This window comes from Oculina patagonica, chromosome 13 (genome assembly GCF_052425735.1).
Source record: "Oculina patagonica isolate OP01 chromosome 13, crgOcupat, whole genome shotgun sequence".
NCBI classification, from domain to species: domain Eukaryota; kingdom Metazoa; phylum Cnidaria; class Anthozoa; order Scleractinia; family Oculinidae; genus Oculina; species Oculina patagonica.
The window spans coordinates 6,852,229-6,876,361 of record NC_135770.1 but is presented as its reverse complement, the minus strand read 5'-3'; the positions used below and the strand labels follow the sequence as shown (position 1 = coordinate 6,876,361).

The window sequence follows — 24,133 nt, the reverse complement described above, 5'->3', positions numbered from 1 at the left end:
TTTTCTCAACTGTTTTGAAATAATTTTTAGCATCTAGGGCAGCCTTGAAATGCTACATGTCTGCAACAGTCACTTTTAAGATATTCTTAGAATAATTCATTTTTACAGCCCCCCTCCCCCATTTCAATGTTGTAAAATGAAGGATTATTTGCGCAGTATGTTGGGGAGCTCAACATTGAAAAGGGGAGTGGGGAGAAAAGGAATGAGTTTGGATATCGTGGCAACACGTTCGACGAGGGCTGTATAAGGCACTGCAAATACGATATACCCAAGTAGGAGCTCCTGACTCAAGCAATGACCGATAAAACAATGTATTCTAAGCCCCCCCCCCCCCCAAAAAAAAAAAAAAGCCGATAAAACGAACTTTTTTATAACAAAGTACCCGGTTTAGAGAGCGATATATTCTTCGGCCAAGTCAAAGTTTCATACAGCAAAGATGAATTGGAACAGAACACAATCTCCCAGTCCTTTCGGCAATCTTACTGTACTATATCGAGGAGGCCATCTCTTCACCTATATCCCCACCCCACACCCCATAAACAAGGCACATTGACAGCAAAAATAAAACATCTCTAGCCTGAAGGTTTGAAACTGATCCAATGCAAGCTGGAACCGGAAAAAGGTCAATGAAGGGTTGAAGCTCAGCGCCAACAAAGACTATGTGTTTTTGTCTACCTTTGATCACACAGGCATAAGGTTTGCTCTCTGTCGAAGACTTTGTCAAAGCTTGATAATTATCGCAGCCTTTCCAGACGAAGTTATGGAAATATCAAAGGCGCGCCCGGTCTCCAACACGATGGTGTTTTCATCGATATTTCTCTCCGTTATTTGCTTCGCGGGATTGATTCACGTCGAGATCGAACTTCACGTTCATCGACAAATGCTTCAAATCTTGAATCAACAAAGAGAAGAAAATCTCAGGCCACTAAACACAGCAAACGACGAAAATGAGTCTGTGATGAAAATGTTACACAGTGATTCAAACAAAGGTGAGTAATACAATTATCGAGAAAATAGTTATATATAGGCGTAGATTTATATTTATCTGAAGAAGCTACAGCTGAAACATGACTGAAACATGACTCCTGTGAATCGCCATCCCATGTTCTTATTTTGAGAAAACAATATATTCCAAGCATTCTAGCGCCCCTATATTCTAGTACTACAGTAATTCATAATGCACAACAACTTGAAGTTTATAACTGAGTAAAAAATTGCGTTTTACACCTAAAAAACAAGCGCTTTCCTTGTACGACGGTTCCAAAGAAAAAATGTAAATAAATATTTCATACGACTTCCTTTAAAGATAACACCGTGTGACGAAAATTCGGTGTCGCTATCGCTAAAGGCCTACCCCGGGAGGCCAATTCAGCACTTCAGCACTTCAGTGAGGCAAAATCATTAAGAATAGCATTCAGTGACAGACACTTTAATTTAGCCTACATTAAATGAGAAGAAAGAGAGGCATTTAACTAGTGATTGTTTTAACTTTTTCACAACAACTGTGGGCATTTTTTAAAGAAACTAAAACATTGAGCACAAGCATTTCAGCAAAGAATGAAAAGCAAACGCCTACTTTAATAGTATGTGGCCAGAAGTCTATTTTATATGAACTTGTACTATTCGCACTGTTTTTCAGTACAAGCCATACCGTTAGTTTGTTTCTCTACCAATTTTGAAAAATAAAAAACAAGTAAGGTGGTGTCAATTTGAATAAGTTCCAATCTCGATTTATCACTAAGATCTTCCTTTTTAGGTTGCAAGTCACTTTCCACCTGTTTAACTCATGCAATTCTTCTGTGCACTTCAAATTAGACTTTCTGGTACGTAACAAAAAAATAACGGAAACTCTGAAAAGTCCGCTTTATAGTAGAGTGAGTGAAACATCAACTAAGTAGATTCATTCTGTGATGTTCCTCGCAGGACTACACATTCTTAACAAACGCCACGTTCCGGAAACAACAAACCAGAAAACAAACGCCAAAGAAACCATCGAACGTGATGAAATCAAAAGGGAAGTTAAAATTGCTCTAAGTAGCCTGGTCTGTAATGCTCAATGCCCCAAAGGCGTTAGGGGAAGACGAGGCAGGCCTGGTCCCAGAGGCTCTCCAGGTAAACATGGACCGCCCGGGCCGCAAGGACCACAGGGACCTAAAGGAAACCAAGGTACTCAGGGAATTCAGGGAACTCCGGGACCTAAAGGCGACCAAGGCCCCCAAGCACCCAAGGGCGATCCTGGTAAATCTATCTCAGCCCCTTCAATTGTGGTACCTCCGATGTCCATGGTGGTAAACGAAACTGGTACAGCCTCGTTTCAGTGCAAGGCTGAAGGAAACCCGGAACCTAAAGTCACGTGGCCGAAGCAGAATTCCAGTCTTGTCGCGGACAAACGAGTTGTGCCGTCACGTGGTGGTCTGATGATTACAGATGTGACGTCACAAGATGAAGGCATGTACACTTGTGTAGCAAGAAATATTCTTGGAGAAATGACGTCATCGGCTTCGTTATCTGTTCAAGGTGGGTAACAAGTATTGCATTTATAAACTTTATTGAGGATCAATTGTGTAAGCAGGGACCAGCGAAACAAAACAGAAGCACCGGATCCTAATGGAGAATCTAATAAGCTATGAGATTTTAAATAAACGAAAACAGCAAGGCTTACTAAAAAATTAAAGGAAATCTTGGCATTCAAACTATATTCTTTTATTGTTTTATTAGCCTTTTCATGTATCGGGGTTGTATTTGCATTTAAATACATGACTGTACAGTTATTAGCTATAAAAGAAAGCTATCGTCTGGGTAGCTATGAAGAAAGCCCTGTCTGTCAAGTTCTCTCAATTGCCTCTTTCTTCTAGTTCAATTTTTATCGCTTTAACGCTGTTGTTTGTTCGTTTCTTTAATCTAGTTGGCGCCGTGATCACTCAGAAGCCGTCATCTGTCATCGTTGAAGAAGGACAGAACGTGAACCTAATCTGCCAAGCTACTGGTCAGCCGACACCAACGGTCACGTGGCGAAAAGCGTTCAGTCAATTGCCAAAGGCTCCAGTTTTCGGTGAAAAATTGACCATACACAATATAGCAAAAGCAGATGGTGGGGATTATGTGTGCGTGGCAAATAACCTCCTTGAAGAGGACTCTGCTGTCGCACAAGTAATAGTGATTGATAAACTCAAATTTACCTTAACCCCTTCAGTGAAAGTTGTTGCATCAGATTTTAGCAATGTAATACTGTATTGTACAGCTCAGGGCTCAGTTGACATTGATTGGAAAAGAGCGGGCCAAAATCTTCCTCAGAATCATGTTCTCTATCCAAACGGAACTTTGCTTCTTAGAAAAGTTTCGAAAAACGATTCTGGGATTTACACCTGCGAAGCAAAAAATTCTCAGCGTTCTATCGTGGCATCATCTGGTGTTGAAGTGCTCAAACCCATGTCATCCTGTAGCGATTTAAAATCAAGCCGCAGCGGAAGCTCTTCAGGTAACTATATGATTGACCCGGATGGCAAAGGAGGCGTGACTCCCTTCAGTGTGTACTGTGACATGAGTGACAAGGGCGGTGTAGGCGTGACGGTCATAAGTCACGACAGTGAGAGTAGAACCCATGTTAATAACAAATCTCCTGGATGTTATAGTGCAGGATGTTACGGTAAAGATGTGAGGTACACTGGAGTCAGCATCGCTCAGCTAGCAGCACTCACTCGAGTCTCACAGAACTGTGAACAGTTTATCAAGTTTGAGTGCAATAATGACGTGGCGTTTATTGAGGAAAGTTATGCTTGGTGGGTGTCACGTGATGGAACACGGATGAACTACTGGGGCGGAGCTACAGGCCATGACAACATGTGCGCATGCGGAGTAACAAACTCTTGTACTGGTGGTCATTCTCGACCCCAGAGCTCTTTCGCGCATGCACGACGGAGGAGAAAGAGCTCTGGGGAAGTCTGGGACCTACGCCGCCTCTGATTGGCTATCGGATAAAACAATAATAACGCTTCTAATTGGCTAATTTGTTACGCGCGAAAAATAGAACTTGCAGCCGGCAATAAACAAATCAGAGAAAGGGAAAAAGATGGAGCTCTGTGAACAAAGCTGTGAAAACAGCGCTTCTATGTGCGAAACTCCAACAAAACCTTGTAATGCAACTTGTCGCTGCTGCAATTCTCCATTGGCAAAGATATACGATCGTATAGATTTATTTGGGAGAACTGCCCAAAAAGAGAATCTTGTAGAAAAGCTTAAGGAAATTGGAAGGATCGAAGTGCTAGAAGAAGACGTTGGTGTGGTTTCAACATTACTTTGCCGAAAGTGTTTTCGGAAAGTTGTGGGATTAGATAAAGCTGTGCATGCATTCAGAGACATGTGTTTAAACTCCATGATACAGAACGAAAAGGTTCGGCAAAAGCGTGGACGAAATCCGTTTTCGCCAACTGTACAAGGTAAACCAGAGAAAAGATTAAGGCAGTCTTCACTTCAGTCTGATCAGTTTACAGTGCGACACTTCGTCAAATCAGCTATCGACACAGAGAGAAGCAGGCCCGTGGACGTGAGTGAACGAGTTTGTTTATTTCCATTAGAAGAGCAAACGTTTACCGCAAGAGAGATACAACCTCTAGTACCCGCGGCTGAAAAAGGAACCAAAGAAACGCCGCAGCAAGCCTCCGAGATCTTGCAAGGTGCTGGTCTACGAAACCCCGAGGTTCGTTTATCTGTTAGTTGTAAATACTCATTCGATCAAAAAGGGAGTGAATTAGCCTCGAATTGATTTTACGATTGATCACGAGCGTCCTGTATCCTCTGACGTTCCCTACTGGTGCAAATTATGTCGCTGTATTTAATGTTCAATTTTTTATTCTTTGAACTCTCCATTTAGTAACTTGTTACTAAAATTGCTACTTCAATTGTTCTCCAATAATAAAATAAAATACCCCAAGGCTTTTATAATTATGGTGCCATAACAGCTACATGCGTAACTTAATAAAGAATGGGTTCCTTGATATATCGAGTGTACATCAAAGTATAGGCAGTATAGGTGCTAAAAGTGGTTTGTGTTTTTCTTGATTTGACCCAGCTGCTCAAGGCAGGCAAAGATGCCATCCCAAAATCAGTTATTTCAAATCTGGTCAATACAGTGCAGTGGGGAATTCCAGGAGACATTGCCAAAGATGTTCTTAGAGTTGAGAGCATTCAGAAAGCAATTAAGCTTCAACTGCTTCAACAAATAAATCAACAGTGTCAGGACTTGTGCGTAAGAACTCGTGGAGAACCTTCTGTTCTGAAAGACAGTACAGTAAACGCATTAGAAGGTGTAAAGTGGTGTAGTGTGATGCAGGAGATGAAGGAAAGGGCTCCAGATGTCTTGGACTTTATAGCAACAGTAGCTGCCCCTAGACTGAAAAAGAATGTGGATGAGCAGGTGCCTCCAGTCTGCATGATTTATGGGATGATGATGAACCAGAGGTGGCAGGAGTTAAGCCTGATACAGAAGATTGCCACGATTATTCTAGGAATTGGACACAGCAACAAGAAGGTTAAAATAATTTTATAAATTACTAATATAAATTATATATTATGTTATTCCCAAACGGCCAGCCCTTTATCACTGATGACAGCAGGGTCATATAAACATTTTTTCAATCAAAATATGATGGACCAGTCATTGTAAATACAGATTGAGAAGGTCAAAATAAGAGGAATTCAAGTTGGGAAACATTTACTATCTGTTTTGCTATTTATGTTTAAAATATCTCATATGTCCAGAACTGCCTATGATTATTGTAATCTCCTTACTTTCTCCTACATTTTCTCTATTTCCATCATATCTCTGCTGACTGGTCTCTGAAAATAGTCACATAATTAAACCTTCCAAGCATAACTCCCTATATAGAAAATGTTGATACTTCTTACAAGCCTGTCACAAGTATGAAATGTCACTTGCACAGATCACTGCTGTTATTGTCTCAGAAATACTCCCAGTCAGTTACATAATATATGCTGTATTTTGACAATTTTATTTTGTCAGGTGGACTCTCTAAGCACACACTCTGAGGCTTGCTTTTTTTGCAGCCACACTAACATCAAATACTAATCAACAACAACTAAGTAACTTTGTCTATAAATGACTCAAATAGCCAAAAAAAAACAAATTTATGACTGCTTATTAATACTATAGCAGCAAGCGTGGTTGGATTAGAATGCCCATTCTAATTAAGAGATGTCACTTCTAATTAATTATAAAAAAAAGTTTGCTTTGTTATTCTATTTGTCATACAACAAATGTATGCTGATTTATGTACAATTCTGTTTCATACAGACTTTTGAAAGAATGAGGAGTTTAGGAGTCTGCCAAACAAGGGCCAATTACTTGAAAACCATGGATGCCATAGGTAAGCATTAATTAAGGGACATAAATTAAAATACATACTACAAGTGACTGTTTAATAGCTTGGTTCCTTGCCCCTGGGTGAGGGATAGGGCCAGAAACTGTTTAACCCTTTACCCCCAAAAGCGGCGCGGTGGCCAAATGGTTAGCGCGCTCGACTCCGAGTCGAACAGTCCGGGTTCGAGCCCTGGCCGGGGCTACTGCGTTGTGTTCTTGGGCAAGACACTTTACTCTCACAGTGTTTCTCTCCACCCAGGTGTATAAATAGGTACCGGCGAATTTACTGCTAAGGGGTAATCCCTACAATGGACTGGCATCCCATCCAGGGGGGAGTAGCAATACTCTCAGTCGCAAATTAATGCTACGGTAACCGGGATAAGCTCTGGCTGTCTGGGCCACTTGGCTTGGACACAGACTTTACCTTTTACCCTAAAGCAAATGGTCTTTTTTCATAAATTAAAAAATATAAACCTGATATCCATATATGATTTACCATTTGAAAGTTCTTGATCAGAAAATTTCATAAAACACTTGAACAAATAAGAAGGAAGTTACAGTTTTGAAAGAAGTTGGTTGAAACATTAAAAAGAAAAAGATTTAAAAATTGTTTCTCTCCGTACATATATAGTAGGTATACCCTTAACTATAGCTTATTGTGCAGCTCTCAGTTTACTGGTAAATTTCAGCACATTGCATGTCACTTCTGTGTCAGACAAAAAAAGTTGCAAAAGTTATAGGGGTGGTCAATCATTGTCAAATAAATTGGACAAATATTGACCAAGTTATATAATTATGACACTATGTGCCAATTGGCACTCTTAATTAGGGGTTAAAGGGTTAAGAGCCATCTTAAAAATCGAATTAATTTGTATTCTCTTTTTTTTATGTAGGTGATGAGCTAGTAGAGAAGGTTCGAAAAATAATGGAGCAAAACAGTGCAATGGAACTCAGAGTCACCTTCGATAACTTCGATTTTAAGATGTTGGCAAATATTGTCTTAAAAAATCATAGGAACTCTGATTTCCATTGGATAACACAGTACTTTACTTTCAGTCGTGTTTCCAGTGCACATTTGGACGACACAAAGCCACTGGTGGAGGACATAAATACCTTTCACAATTCCAGTTACCTGCTTAGTATGGAGGAACTTCAGATGTTCAGAAAGGAATTTATTGTCCTAGTCAGCAGAGTGCTTGTGGAATTTTTCCCATGCCTCCACCCTCTGAAGCCTCTTATCCCAGAGCATATAAAGCATTCCTACTCTGATGAAATGGCAAAGAAATCTGTGATCATTAATCTGCCAGTTGTGCCATATAATCAGTCAAAACACTCTGATGTTGTGCAGTATCTGGAAGGCCTACAGGACCTGCTAACTGAGGTCTATGCTCCTGTTGACATGTTTCCATTAAACAAAGAGATGTCACCCTTGGAAAAATTGGAAACAACTGAAAGAGTTCTAAAAGGTGGGAATGATATAGAAGAAAAATAACAATTTTGCTCTACATGATCAGTAAGGGAATTGGAATTTTTTTTTTTTCAGAGAAGGGTATATTCTCAGCTGATCAGCCAATGAATGTTTTGTTGTTGTTTTTTTTAATTTGGTTAAAATGAAAAATCGAATTACCGTACTTACTTGAATACGTGCCGCCCCCGAATAACCACCGCCCTAGAATAAGCGCTGGGACAAAAATGTTAATAATAATAACTTGAACATTTCTTTTCATCAAAAGCAATATTTTGCAATTCAAAGTGATTGTCTACCACTCGCTTTTTTCTATTCATCTCTCTTACAATACATAGTTCTGTAAATATTGTGAACGCTGCAAACTTTGTCAGGGCAGCTAGCGCCACTTTTGTCTCAGCAAGAGACGAATACTGGCAATCAAAAGACGCTCTTTACAATTACTGTAAGAGATAAGATTTTCATGGCGTCCAAATTTTAAATAAGCGCCACCCTCAAATAAGCGCCGCACTTGAGGCGCGTAAAATTTAATAAGCGCCGTGGCGCTTATTCGAGTTAATACGGTATGCACTGTTGTATTTATGTTTGGTGTTTTAAAAAACTTCTTTGTTCTCATATTAAGGAAAGCGTATTCCACTTTTTGGCGACCTCCTTGGACGCGAGAGAGTGACAGGAGCCAAAAAAACTAGAGCTGGATGCGATTATTCAAGTGAACGTTTTGAATCTATTGTGGAAGCTTGCGCTCAGTGGCATGCAAAGCAGTCATTCCTAGGGGTAATGTAATATTTCTTAAAAATACGTATTTTCCAAAATCATGCATTAATTGACTAAATCTTGTTATTCCGAAAACATATCAAGACTTTCCTTTTTATAACCTCCCCCATCCCCTCAATCCCCTGGAAATTCCAGTTAAGTTCCTTCTTTTTGTTGGGCAGGGAGGAGGCAGGTATGGAAATTTTCAGGAACAACACATTCCACAATGATTATGTTTGAGAGTCAACTTGTGGAGCTCCCTTACAAAGACCACCTTGCGTACCAGGGTTTAAACATTCCCAGTCTAAGTGACCCTTCCTTGTCTTTTGTGCATGGTTAATGACATTTTGTAGAAACATTTACCGGTGCTTGATCTTTCCATACTTTTTTGATTTACCAAACTCTTTTTTCTCCCATCCCTACAAGGACATTAATAACAATTGGCAATTAATGGATTTAGTGCATATATAACTGGAATTAGAAAACTCATTCATTTCATCAATAACTACAAAACTAAAATTTTTTAATATCTAATTTTTAATTATTTCTGAATGCCTTGTTTAGTACATCTGGGAGCAGCTTTATGACACACGGTCTGCACGAGATGTTGGAACACTATACAACTTCAGGCAACGATTTGGCTTGGTGAATGTTACTAAAAAGGTGAAAAACAACTTTGAGAGTGCCAACTCACTAATGTTGTCAGCCACAAAAGCATACTTGTGCAGTGCCTTTATGGAGTATGCTGGACTGCAAACATTGGATGGAACTCCAAAGAACATCATCAGTTCAGATCCAAAAGACTTGGAGAAGATAATTGGTTCTTTTGTTGATGAGTATGTCATGCTAGAATGTGACGTTGAAAAGGCACGAAGACAACAAAAGGAACAAGCAGAGAAGCAGACAAATGAATGTAGGATTCACCATGATCAGCAATCAAGTACCCTGCAGCCAGGTACAGATTTGAAAATCTATAATAAAATCCTTATAACCTATTGCATTTTTTAGTGCATGCCTAATCTCAGAATTCTGTTTTTCTTTGATACAACCTGTAACTCATGGGTGAGAGAGAGGTCTGTACACAGTACCACTTTCTGCATTTAGTGATAAACAATGAGTGTTTAATATATGTATGTATGTATTTATTGTTATTATTTTTTTAAAGATCAAACCCAACAGAATCCTGACACAGTTCCAGTACCAAGGGTTCAAAGTCCTCCCTTACAATCAGGTAAGCAAAAAGGTATGCATACAAAATTAAACAATGTACAAAAAAATGTAGCTAAAAATCTCATGATACATTGACATTGCTTATAAATCATTAACTTATAAAATACATGTATGTAGATTATTATTAATATTATATATTACTCTGTCTTACAACCTTTTTCCCTTTCATCAAGTAATAAAACTTATTGCGTCCAGCTCAGTGAGCAGCCTGCATGACATGTTTTTTTTTTTTCTTTTAAAAAGATCCAACCCAATTGAATGCTCACACAGTTCCAGCAACCGGGGTTCAAAGACCACCGTTACCATCAGGTAAGCAAATCATTACAAATACAAACTTAGCAATCATTTACATGTCCTTCTATAATACATGTATATTATATTATATATTTATATTATAGATCATTATTTGTCTTACATGAAACTTTTTCTCTTTATCAAGTAATATATTACTTTTTGCATCCAGCAAGCAACCTGCATGAAATCTATAAAAAACAATTTTAGTTATTAATTCCCAGTATTATAGTATCATTTTTTTAATTTTAAAAAGATCCACAGGATCCAACCCAATTGAATGCTCACACAGTTCCAGCAACCAGGATTCAAAGACCACCCTTACAGCCAGGTAAGTAACTACATTGCCAGTGTACATAGTATTACATACAAGGTGAACAAAAATCAAATCAGTATGCCGTTTTGCCTTAGGTTTTGTAATTAAAGTAATATTTACTCCACATTATTAACCATACAGTCTCCTTTATTGGCCAAGATCCTTTGTTTCTGTCTTCAATAACTCAGTGTGAACCATAAAAGAAAATAAATTACATTTACTGTTGAATCTGCAGGACAAATTGTTGCCCTCATCCAGCAAACACCTGAACAGGGACCTACAGTACTAGCAGTAGGGAAAGTAATGACTTCTTCCAATATTGAGACCCAACCTGGCAATGTTCTAGTGTATATTGCACATGTTGAAGCTGGAAATCCTCAAGCAAACATGCTCAACCTCTGTGTTGGACAATGTGTTAGTTGCCCAGAAAACCTTCTGGCCATAATAAAATTATGTGGCCAGAACACATCAGTTCCTAATAACACCAACAATGAGCAGCCTCATCCTCAACCAAACAAAAGTCCAGAAGCTACCCCGTCAGTAATACCACCACAAGATCCTGCAAAAGATGACGGGGTGTTTAATTATGGCTTACAAGTAATACAGCTTGGTGTTTTACTTATGCAGCTTCATGATACTGAAAAGGAAGGTGATGGCAACAGAAATGTAAGAAATGCAAAGCTCTTAATGCTGTATTTTAGATCAAGGCCAAGAGGAACAAAGTATGCATATGAAATGATGCGATTTATCACCTGTGTCAAGGCCCTTTATACTGAGAAAGTAGCACACCAGGTAATTCATGGTCAGTATGTGAATTGGAGAGGTGGTGAAGGAAAAAACGTTGCTGATGACCTCAAACAAGAACACCTTGTGAAGGGGCACAAAACTGTTTTGAAGGATCTTGCTGGCAATAAAACCCTTCAAGCAGTAGAAAGGGGGACAGGGGCCTCTTTTGGTCTTAAGGCAATTTCCGACAATGTTGATAGCGAGTGTCACATTGCCCCTGATTACACACTCCACACATCTTTGAGTAAAGAGGAAGATGAAAACGAGATGATTAACCTAGTCCATAGCCAAAGACCATTTGCATTTACTGCAAGTCGCAAACACAACTCCTTCCCAAACATTTCAAAGAGCCCTCTTGATCAGTTAGATGTGGTAAAACTTGACTCTTGGTTAACAAGACATAAGAGAAAGCTGGCAGCCTGCAGGTTCGCTGAAGCTGATGCTGATGGCAGTGATGATGAGGGTGACAGCAGCTCAGAGCAAGAAGATGAGTCAGACGAGGATGAAAACAGTTTTGATTAGCTGCTACAATTAAACCACCCTGGTTCTTATCAGAACCACTTGAAAAGTTTACTTGGTGATGAACTTAACAGTGTCAACTTTAACTTATGCTTGACAATAAGGAAATATCAAGATCCATGGCATGAAATTACTTGGCTACAGTAAAACCTCTCTGTATCAATACATCACTTAATAACATTTAATCATACAGGGCCATACACTTGCATTGCCCAGGTGCTTCCTTACTTTTGTCTTTGGGGCAACTTGAAAAAATAACTTATTGTGAAAACTTTATATTAGCCACATTTCATGGTTGCGAGGCTGTAGGTGCCCTGTCGCTCTTCTATAGAATAAGAGCACACCCTAGATATCAATGCATTTATTGCTATAACAAGAAATAGCATCATTAATCTGATTTCATTATTACTGCTTTGGCAGTGACTTATATTCATTTCCCTCAGACTACACCTGGAGCTTAGCAAGAACACCCTGTATGATTTCAAAAATAGCTCTTGCATTCTCTTCACTGAAAACAGGCAGGGAAGAGAGAATGGCATCTACTGAGTGCAAATTTTCAATGTTTTCCATGACCTTGTCAATCAACTGTAAGCTGAAGCCAGTTGATAAGGATATGTTTCCAACGCAAGACCTGGAAGATCCCAGGCCTTCACGGTAAGAAATAAGATTTTTCCGAATAAGGTCTCTATGCTCTTGAGAGATGGAAATCTGAATCACGGTGGCTGCAGGTAATTCACTATCAGCATCACATTCATGTACAGTTTGGGGTTTTGATACAGCCTCCTTGCACAATTCACACTTGCAAATGTTTCTGTGATGATCACAGCAATTGTGACCACCATCTTTCCTCTCGGGGGCACGATAACCAAAGTACTGAAGGATGATATCTCGTTTGCATTCTGCAGACTTTGCAAAATTGATCATAGTATCTTGCAGGTCACGTTTTGCCTTGCTGATGTCATATGCATTATAATACATAGTGGCCTCAGCTGGTAAGCCATCTCTCCCTGCCCGGCCTGCTTCTTGGAAGTACTCTTCCATAGTGTAAGGTACACCCAGGTGAATAACCCTTCGAATGTCTGGGCAGTCAATACCAATTCCAAAGGCAATGGTTACAAAGAAGACTCTGTGTTTGCATTTGTTGCTGACCAGCTCATCCATAATCCGCTCTTGTTCATGTTTCGGATACTGAGCGTGGTACTGTGTGAACAGCCTGTTTTTTGCTACTTGATCTGCATCAAAGGGCTCATACTGCATGTTTCCTAGTTCTGAGCTAAAGTATAAAAAACTTTCTGCACAACACTCCAGATCACCATAGAAAATTGTCAGGGGCATCGACAACCTTTTTGCCTTTAACTCTTCAACATATGGTTGAAGTATGTTTACCCTTTCTTCCCTTGCAGCAGGCCGGGGTCTTGACTCAAAGTAAATATTTTCCCTGTCTGGATTCACCTCAACAATAAAGGGGAGTTGAAGACCGATTGACTCAATAATTTTTTCTTGTTTGCTTTTAGTTGCAGTGGCAGTCAGTGCCACAATAGGTACATTTGGAAATATGCTGCTAAGAACATCAAGTTTTCCAAAAGCAGGGCGAAATTGTTTCCTACAATGTGTAAGAGAAATGTATTTTAAGTAATAAAATGAGGCGAGCAACAGTTCTCACACTTTAAATTTATTTTCAGTGTATAAAAAGAGGAATAAATTCTCTCTTTGCAGATGAAAAACAGTAGGTCATCAAGAAAAAAGTGCAAAACTTTAAAAGTTCAATAGTTTTCATTTTATTCCGACTCAAATTTACATTGCCAAAAGTTGACTCAGAGTTAATTCATTTTGTTACAAGCTTTAAATTTGGACCTAATTGTGTACGCAAATAAATTTACAATGCATGAAACATTTGAAGCTTGCACTGAAACTAAATTAGATAGCTGGAAATCGTACATCATCGTTACACCACAATTCTAGGTAAAGCAGTATTATATTAAGGTATTGGAAAATAAGACAAGCACTCACCAGTCATCCACCAAATGCGCCTCATCGACAACAATACACCGCACATTTTTCTGAAACGCTGAGGTCTTCAGAATAGACTTTGTGCATTTGTCCAATAGAACCTCTGGGTGGGAAAACAATATATCTAGTTTACCTTCTCTTGCGTTAGACGTAGCTAAATCTAGAGATTTTTTGGAGCCGTCGAGAATCAGCGCTTCAAGGTGGTTTAGCTTGCTGATTTGATCGCGCATCAAGGCATTCAATGGCGAGATGACTATGGTGATGCTTGAAGCTTTTTTTGATGGCGATCCTTTAGATTCTACGAAGTTAAACACATCACTCATCAAATGAAAGGCAAGTGATTTGCCATATCCTGTGGGCAAAACGCCTAACACATCCTTTTTCGAACACACTACAGCTTCAATAATGGCCTTCTGTTCTTTTTTTAAACGAAAGTCACTTCCTTTGCCAGCTTTAGAAAGGGCAAAGCTTATCGCTCTAGCCAACAGATCCGCCATTTTTGATTTGCACTTAGAGCATGCGCTCTAAAGACAACGTAGCCAGATTTTGGCTACGCGGGCGCAGAGTTTCCCAGAGCTCTCGGTCGCGCGGCCAAAGAAAACCGACCTAGAGCTCTGGGGTCGAGAATGACTGGTGGTAAAAAGTGTAACTGCGACAACAGTGGCAGTGGTTGGTTTGAGGACAGCGGTCTGTTGACAGACAAGTCTGCTCTGCCTGTGACACAAATCAGACTGGGAGACTTAGATCACTCAAGCGAAGAAGGATATCATACATAAGGAAAACTCAAGTGTTATGGTCAGGCGTAAGGTTAATAGCTTGACATCACTGGCAGTTGCTTTACAACGTCAACAGACCTCATAAGTATGATAAAGAGAACTTATATGACTGCATTTATCATCATGCAAACCTCAGTTTGCGAAAGCGAAAGTAAATAGTAAAAAGGAGTTCATGTGATCTTACTCAAATAGTATGGAATGAATAGCACTTTATGCTTTAGCTTTAATATCATTTAAAGAAACAAAAGACAATTTAATTTACCAGTTAATATGATAGCATTTTAGAAAAATATTCCTTTAGTTTTAATGTAGGTGAAACTAATACCGACGCAACAGTGTAGCTTCCAAAGTGTTAATAAACTCTTATTTCAGTACAATTGCTGTAACGAAGACAAGCACGTATACAAAACCCTGCGTATTCTTCTTCATGTTATTTGACAAAGAAGAAAGAACGTTCCGAGACCAAAGTTATATTACTAAGCCCGGATTTCGTTTTCATTTTTCTCTCAAGGTCCCAATAAAAAACTTGAATAACTACAAGGCTCCAAGGCTAAAAAGTTGAATTTTTTCTGACTGTGTAAAAGAAATGGGAAAAGGGAATTTCAGATCCCCTGCTGCCACGCCCACCCCCCTCCCCCCCCCCTTTCCCCTCTCCATATATACTTAGTTGACTATGTGGTCCCCGCCTCTTTGTGTTCTTTCTGAAGCAGAAATATTACGTAAAAACTCCAATATTGTGAAACTAAATTTTAAGTTTTTCCAGTCCCTTCACTTTGTGTGCCCCCCTCTTTTCACCCTCCCGTCTTCCGCCTCCCATAAGGTTCCCACTCGCTTTACTATAGCTACCAGGTTCACGCTCCTTCTCCTTGAACGCCTTTGCACTTCAAAAGTGTGTGTGAGTTCGGTAGGCGAATCACGCCCCAGAAGCGAAGATATGGAACCTGCCGAAAATCGCGCCCCAAGCATTGCCCCACCCTTATTGGCAGGCTTTACGTTGATCCCTGAAACAATAATCGGAAAATTGAACGTCGTACAAGACGATAGATTATTTTTCAGTCCAGACATGTAACCCTAAACAAAGAGCAAAATTAGTCCAGTTCTGGCCCTCTTTCTCTCTCGCGGCCGAACTGGACTAGCCTGCAACTCTTCATTGTTACTCACACTACAATTAGGGACTGGTCAATAAGTACAGGGGGGGTGGGCCGGAGCAGAAAGGGGGTGGGTCATCAGTTTTTGGGCCCTCGAAAAGGGGTGGGTTATGTAGTTTTGATCTACACGTAGGGGGTGGGTCATCTTATTTATTCACTAACTTTTAACTGTTATAGTTCCAAGAAAAGTTGTATTCATCAGTATATAAAATTGATAAATTTCTCCATTTAAGCAGTTTTAAATGAATTTCTAGCGATTTCAAAAGGCCCAAATATAAAAATTTCCCTAGGGAGCATGCCCCCTGACCCCCCTAGATGGCTTGTAATCATTTCATCAGTTTACCTGACTCTCTTCAACCTGCATAGATTCAAGCTGGGCTTTAGGCCTTTTAATACCAGTGAACTCTTTTCTCAAATAATTTGCAAATATGAATGACTGACAGTGGTTGTATTTTATGTTATTAATTTCTGTATAAAAATATGAACTCTTCAGTAATTGATTATGAATTAATATCATATACTGATTCAGTTTCCCCATGGACTTTACATACAAATATGTGGAAAACTTACAAAAGGCTAGTATGAGAAGTGATAAATTCATCCTTCTTTGGTGTGTTAAGAAATGGAAAAAGAAGTACATGGAACAGCAGTGTCCATCAGGAAAAATGTCTATGTAGGGAATTTCACTTTAAAAGCTGAAGTCAAATAAAAAATCTCCAACCCCTAACAGATGTAAAAGAAATGATAGGTCCCTTGATTTTTTTTAGCAAAGGGGGTGGGTCATGTAATTTTCAACCGCCTGTTAGGGGTGGGTTAGTCAGTTTTGAGCCAGACGGAAGGGGTGGGTCACAAATTTTCTAGCCACCACTTTTCTAATTGCTCCGGCCCACCCCCCCTGATACTTATTGACCAGTCCCTTATTTCAAAGCAATATGCCGCTGGTAGGCGTATAGACTCCGACCGATCCTCTTGAATTTTAGCACTTTTAGCAATTTTAACAATTAAAGTAACCAGATGTAATGAATCGCTTTCTACCCAAGGCCCAGCCGGTATATCATAAATGTTATATACAGTTCAGCCCGGCCAACGTTATACTAACAGTGAAATGTATTGGGACAACACTCCGGTATAACAAACCTGTAATATATCGAGGACAATTTCACAGTCCCTTGGTAACACGTCATTATATTGCGATCTTACTATACTGTAAAATACACCTTTTAACCAATACCCCCACCCCACACTACAGGAACATGACACATGGACGTACGGACAGTAGAAATGAAAGAGCTCTAGCCTAAGTTTGAAATTGATCCAACGCAAGCTAAAACCGGAAAAAAGGTCAAAGAAGGGTTAAAGCTCACCGCCAACAAACACTGTGTTTTTTTGTCTGCCTTTGAACACACAGGAATAGGTTTCGCTCTACAACGAAGACTTTTGTCAAAGCTTGATAATTCTCGCAGCCTCTCCAGACGGTGTTATGGAGATATCAAAGACGCGCCCCGTCTCCAACACGGTGGTATTTTCATCGATATTTCTCTCCGTTATTTGCTTCGCGGGATTGATTCACGTCGAAATCGAACTTCACGTCCATCGACAAATGCTTCAAGTCTTGAATAAACAAAGAGAAGAAAATCTCGAGCTACGAAACACAGCAAACGACGAAAATGAGTCTGTGATGAAAATGTTACACAGTGATTCAAACAAAGGTGAGTAATACAGTTATCGAGAAAATAGTTATATATAGACGAGGAATTTTATTTATCTAAAGAAGCTACAGCTGAAACTAAGGAAGTTGAAACATGATTCCTGTGAATCGCCATCCCATGCTCTCGGTTATTTTGTAAAAATAATCCCGAGCATTCTAGCGCCCCTATACTCTAGTTTAAGTAATATAACTCATGCACAACAAATTTGTAGTCTTTACCTTAGAAAAAATTGCGTTTTAAATCTAAAAAATGCGCCTTTTCTTGTAAGACGGTTTTAAGAAAATATGTTATTAAAAGGTAATCCTTTCAGCATAAATAAATATTACATACGACTTTCTTAAAGATAATACCGAGTGACGAAATTCGATGTCGCTATGACTGAAGGCCTACCCAAGGAAGCCAACTCAGTACTAATTTAGTAAGGCAACAACATTAAAAATAGCATTGCGTGACGCTTTTAGGTCGCGCAGGACCCTTGCTCATTAATAAATTCATTAGGCAAATTTCCTGACGGGGTGCTATCTTGAAAAGCTTAAATTCGCTAAATTTTGAACATCGATTCCTCTAAAATTTATCAAGGATATTAGGGGATGATGGAATTACATCATGATTGTCTTTTTACTGAGAGATGACCTTTGTCTGTGATGTTACAAGATCTTAAAAGTTTAACTGCAGATAATGCGATTTTGTGTCCAAGTTTTCAGCTAGAACAGCGCACCGGATTAAATGATTATATAACCTAGTGATAAATCATAACCTCTTTTGTGTTCTGACAAGAACGAAATTTTCGATTTTAAAAACTGCTTGGAGTTTATGGCTTTAAAGAGAGTAGAAATGTGAAATCTAAACTTTGAAACGTGCTACCTTCATTTTGAGAAGGAAATTTCAAAATTCGCTCTTGTCAGAACACAAAAGAATACTCCAAGTTTGTGTTCCTCGAAGATCAACTCCTGAAAGTCTATATCGGCGGAGAAAACTTGGACACAAAATTGCAGGTTTTTAGGCTTCCGAAGACCTTCCGACTCAATGTTTACAACAACGTGTGCTATATTCAAAGCTGTGAATATAATTATGATAATTCGCTTTGTCCCAGCGCACGAGACACAAAGCTAAGAACAATAGCGCGTAATTACTTGTACAAAGAACTGTAAGAAAATAATACCATGAATATTTCGTTTGTTTTCGGCTTCAGTAGTCGCAGTTCGTGCACACTCTTTAAATAAATACATACATAATGACTGCAAGGGTCCTGCGCGACCTTAAGTTAGCCTACAGAAAAATAAGAAGAAAGACAGGCATTTAATTAGTGATTGTGTATTCTTGTGTATTCTATGTCCATGTTGGAAGCACCTAAGTCTGAACTTGAAAAACTAAGTAAGTTGATTTTTAAATTCTTCTGGAAGAATAAACCGGATAGAATAAAACGAGAGGTGTTATATCAAAATATTGATAGAGGTGGGATTAAGTTGCCCAATATTTTTTTGATGAATAAAGCACTGAGGTTAAGTTGGATCAGTCGGCTTTTGGATGGTAGGCCATGTAAGTGGAAGACAATACCACAACACTTCTTAGACAAACTGGGTGGAATTGAATTTGTACTGAAATGTAATTATGATGAGAAGAGCTTGGACAAACAAATCCCAGCATTTTACAGAAATATGTTATTGTATTTTAAAGAATTAAAATGCCTCTATGACAAAGAAAATCTAGAAAAATTCGTTCTATTCAACAACAAATTGATTCTTTTTGACAAAAAGACCGTGTTTGGAAATCTTGGTTTTATAATAATATTGTTACTGTCCAAGATCTGTTAAAAGACAATGGCGCGATGATGACTTACAATGACTTTACTAATAAATACAAGAACGTTAAATCGAGCTTTCTTCAGTTCTATCAGATGATATCAGCGATTCCAAAACGCCTGTTTCTTTTAGGCAAAAGTAATAGCATCGATAAGGAGATTTTCCATAATGGTAAACCAGTAGCTTTAGGACCAAAAACCAAAATAGATATATTTAAATTAAAATGTAAGGACTTTTACAGACTATTTATTGAAGGAAAGTACACGCAGCCCACAGGCTTTCGGAAATGGTCCAACTATTTAAATAGTGATGTAACAAAAGAATGTGAAAACTGTCTTAAATATACTCAAGCTATTTGCCAAGATACCAAAGTCCTACAAACAACTTTTAACCTATTACATCGCATTGTTTTTACTAAACGAGAGCTGACATTCTGTAATATTGCCAAAGACGCAAAATGTATCTATTGTGAACAAGAGGACTCGATAGAACACTGCCTTTTTCAATGCAAATCAGTGCTCGACCTCATTTCCAGTGCACGTAATTGGTTTGAGCAGAAAACAAACAAGTCTCTGGTTATAAATAGCTACTCTTTACTCTTTGGAACAGAACATCAAACAGCTGATAACACGAATCAAATAGAAAATCTCTTTATTATTTATCTAAGACATTACATAATTCATAATAAAGTGTAAATAAAATTAATTTAATAACTATTGTAGAACCTTAAAGATTAATAACCCTTTCTCAAATTACATTAATTATTATAGATGGAAATGTACTTTACATAGTGTATTTAAAATTGCTTGATAGTGTATTGGGGAATTGTTATACTGTAGTTAGTTTTCCGTTTTTTTTTTTCTCTCTTTTTGTCTGTTGTATATCGTTCTAGTTTTACTTGTGCTGTACTTGTAACATTTTATTTTATTTGAATAAATTATTTAAAATAATAATAATAATAATAATTAGTGATTGCTTTATTTTTTCAACAACTTAAGGTATATTTTTAAGAAACTAAAACACTGAGCACAAGCATTTCAGGAAAGAATGAAAAGCAAAAGCCTAGTTTAAAAGTATGTTTACTGGCCAGAAGTCTATTGTATAGCTCTTGTACTACTCGCACTGTTTTTCAATACGGTTAGTTTGTGACTCATAAAATGACATACTGTGAATTTTCTGGCAGATCATCACATTCGATACAAACGCCAAGTGGAAACAACAGACAAGAAAACAAACGTCAGCGAAGCCATCGATCGTGATGACATCAGAAAACTGCAAATTGCCTTGAATAGCCTGGCCTGCAATATTAATTGTCCTAAAAGCATCAGGGGAAGACGAGGCAGGCCTGGTCCCAGAGGCTCTCCAGGTAAACATGGACCGCCCGGGCCGCAAGGACCACAGGGACCTAAAGGTAACCAAGGTACTCAGGGAATTCAGGGACCTCCTGGACCTAAAGGTGACCCAGGCCCCCAAGGAACCAAGGGCGACCCTGGTAAATCTATCTCAGCCCCTTCAATCGTGGCACCTCCAATATCAAGGAAAATCAAGGAAACCCGGAACCTGAAGTCACGTGGCTGAAGCAGAATTCCAGTCTTGTCGCGGACAAACGAGTTGTGCCGTCACGTGGTGGCTTGATGATAACAGATGTGACGTCACATGATGAGGGAACGTACACTTGTGTAGCAAGAAATATTCTTGGAGAAATGACGTCATCGGCTACGTTATCTGTTCAAGGTGAATAGTGTTATAATTGGAACATAAAATATTGACACGTGCAGTAATGTTTGCAATTAAAGCAAGAAACTAATCAGTGCTTCACCGAAATTGGAACCCATTACCTCTGTGTTGCTGATGAGTCACGGGTTTAAATTCCGTTATTAGAGCACTGATTTAATTGGTTCTATTGCAAATGCAAATGTGCGTACCGTGTTTTCAGTTGAAACGTATGATTCATTAATACACACCATTATCAGTGTCATAATTGCCAGTCATTTTATTAAAACTTAATTAAAGCAGTAAAATGTTTGCATGCAGCAACTTGAAAGAAGCCTTTGTTTGGTAAAATTACATTAGAATGTAATATTTTTCACCGACATAAAAAGGTGAAAACAGTCTTTGTCAAGTGTTCTCAATTTCTTCTCTACAGTCGGGTGAACAAATGCTAGTTGATGACAACATCACTTCTCTGAGAAGTGACTAAGCCGGCGGTTTTCCTCCTAGAAGTTGCTTAGCAACATGACGTATTTGTTCGTGCAATACCCAGCAACGTGCATCGTTGCTGAGTCTCGCGCATGGTCTGATAAATACAACTACCGTGATTGCCTGCAGGCGCGCGCAATAGAGGGAATCGGCATGAGCGCTCGCGCTAGTTTTTGATTGGATAAAATAATTCGGAAATTCTTCGATTGCTTCAACGAAGATTTGCCAAAACTGGCATTTATTCCCCCGACTGTTAAGTTCTGTATCTGTTCACTTGTAAGTGTTTTTTATTTGCTTTTTTTCTTTTCTCAGTCTTGTTTTTTCTTGATATATTTTTCCTTTTTCGTACATTTAGTTGGCGCGGTGATCACTCGGAAGCCCTCATCTGTCATCGTTGAAGAAGGACAGAACGTGAGTCTGGTCTGCCAAGCTACTGGTCAGCCGACACCAACGGTGACGTGGCGTAAGTTGTATAATAATGCAATGAAAAAGCGATTCAAGGTTGAAAAAGTCAAAATGGTTATTGTCAGTGTAACAAAAGCTGACGGAGGAGATTACGTATGTTCAGCTAAAAATCTGCTCAATGAGGATTCTGCCGTGGCACAAATTACAGTCATTGAAGAGCTCAAGTTTAAGTTGCTGCCACCCGTAAAAGTTGTCGTATCAAGTTCTGCCGCCGTAATTCTGAACTGTTCAGCTCAAGGGGCTATAGAAATTTCCTGGAAACGATCAGGCAACAGTCATCTCCCAAATCATATTCTTTATCCAAATGGGACTTTAGTTGTCAAGAGCATTAGTTCGCGCAATGCCGGAACTTACACTTGCGAAGCTAGAAATTTCCATCGCTCCATTAAAGCAAACGCTCTTATCGAGGTTTTCCCAAAATCTTGCAGCGATTTAAAATCAAGTCGCAGTGGAAGCTCGTCAGCTAATTATATGATTGTCCGTGATGGCAAAGGAGACGTGACTCCCTTCAGTGTGTACTGTGACATGAGTGACAAGGGCGGTGTTGGCGTGACGGTCATAAGTCACGACAGTGAGAGTAGAACCCATGTTGGTAACATTCCTGGATGTGGCGGTGCAGGATGTTACAGTAAAGATGTGCGATACACTGGAGTCAGCACCGCTCAGCTAGCAGTACTCACTCGAATCTCACAGAACTGTGAACAGTTTATCAAGTTTGAGTGCAATAATGACGTGGCGTTTATTGAGGACAGTTACGCTTGGTGGGTGTCACGTGATGGAACACAGATGAACTATTGGGGCGGAGCTACAGGCCATGACAAGATGTGCGCATGCGGAGTAACAAGTTCTTGCTCCACTAGTAGTAAGTGTAATTGTTACAATGGTGGCAGTGGTTGGAGAGAGGACAGCGGTCTGTTGACAGACAAGTCTGCTCTGCCTGTGACACAAATCAGACTGGGAGACTTGGATAGCTGGCCACTAGAAGAAGGATATCATACATTAGGAAAACTCAAGTGTTATGGTCAGGCGTAAAAAAAAAGCTTGAGATCCCCACAGTTGCTTTACAAGACTAACAGGCTCAGCGAGTATTATAAATAGAACTTATATCATTGCATTTATCATCATGTATGACTCAGTTTATTAATTAATTTAGCGAACGTAAAAAGGAACACGTGATCATTTTCTTATAACTTTAAAAGTGGTATGGATTGAATAACACCTTATGACTAAGGCAATATAACTCTTTCCGGATTCAGACATTCTTCCTCCTAAAGGTTTTTTTCTCAAGGTCCCAATAAAGAACTTTAATAACTCCGAGGCTAAAAAGCTGAATTTTTACACTATGTAATAAGTGCGGGAAACCTTGAGTAAAAGATATAAGAAAAGGGAATTTCAGATCGCCTGCTGCCACTTTTCCCTCCCTCCCCCGGCCCAAAGAGGTCCCCGCATTTTTGTGTTCTTTCTAATGCAAACATATTACCCAAAAACTCCAATATTGCAAAAATAAATTTCTAGATTTTCCATTTCTCTTCACCTTGGGAACCTCCTCTTTTCATCTTCTCGTCTCCCGCTTTGCATAAGCTACCCACTCGCTTTACTATAGCCACCACGTTACCGCTCTTGTCTCGTTGAACGCTTTCCGTATTTAAACGAATAAGCGCTGTCCCCGAATAAGCGCCGCCCTCAAATAAGCGCCGCATTTGGGACAAAAAAGTTAATAAGCGCCGCCCCCGAATAAGCGCTGCAGATCCAATGCGGCGCTTATTCGAGGAATTGCGTATAACTGAAAATAGCACTACAAAGCAACTCGAAAACAGCATTGGAAATTCCTTTTCGTCAAAAGCGATGCTCCGCAGTTCAAGTTATTATACTTAACCGCTCGCCTATTATTTTTTATTCCAAATTAGCTCAGTGGTTTTATTCCAAACAAGAACATTGAGAAGCTTGAGAAGCTTCAAATCGGGCGTTTTGCCTTGAAAGGCAGGGTTCAGTACAGCAGAAACGACGAAGTAGTTACTTAAGTAGCACTCAGTCCGACTGTGTTTGTGTAAGTCACAGGGCTTGCATGAGCTGTATTAGTGTGCATAATATAATATCTAGAACGTTGTCGAGATTGCATTATTACTTAATGACATGATGGTTTCAATTTATAAATGTATCTCACACAATACAAATAAACGATTGAAGTAGACGACTAGACAATGTAAAGTTTTAAGACTTAGCAAAGTGCAGTGTATTGGTAATACTGTAAGGTGCGGTTTCACCTGAAGGTCGTGTGCTTTTCGGTA

General features: G+C 39.2%; 1 protein-coding gene and 1 pseudogene across 2 annotated transcripts; both read left to right on the top strand.

Annotated features, from left to right (window-relative positions):
• Positions 1 to 760: 760 nt before the first annotated feature.
• Positions 761 to 15,052, top strand: LOC144634952 (uncharacterized). Its single transcript, XM_078494002.1, has 4 exons — positions 761 to 989; positions 1,924 to 2,517; positions 2,906 to 3,874; positions 14,359 to 15,052. Exons 1-4 carry the CDS (start codon positions 761 to 763, stop codon positions 14,520 to 14,522), a joined length of 1,956 nt encoding a protein of 651 aa, XP_078350128.1. The 3' UTR covers positions 14,523 to 15,052.
• A 1,999-nt stretch (positions 15,053 to 17,051) lies between these two features.
• LOC144634950 (uncharacterized) lies at positions 17,052 to 23,227 on the top strand (annotated as a pseudogene). Its single transcript, XR_013567287.1, has 3 exons — positions 17,052 to 17,379; positions 20,365 to 20,915; positions 21,736 to 23,227. The product of XR_013567287.1 is annotated as an uncharacterized LOC144634950 (transcript).
• The last annotated feature ends 906 nt before the right edge of the window (positions 23,228 to 24,133 follow it).

Excerpts from the sequence above, each read along its gene's own strand:
- LOC144634952 (XM_078494002.1), top strand. The coding sequence starts at position 761 with ATGGAAATATCAAAGGCGCGCCCGGTCTCCAACACGATGGTGTTTTCA. Across the intron at positions 990-1,923 it reads ACACAGTGATTCAAACAAAG|GACTACACATTCTTAACAAA; the intron begins GTGAGTAATACA and ends TGTTCCTCGCAG. Across the intron at positions 3,875-14,358 it reads AGTAACAAACTCTTGTACTG|CTCTGGGGTCGAGAATGACT; the intron begins GTGGTCATTCTC and ends ACCGACCTAGAG.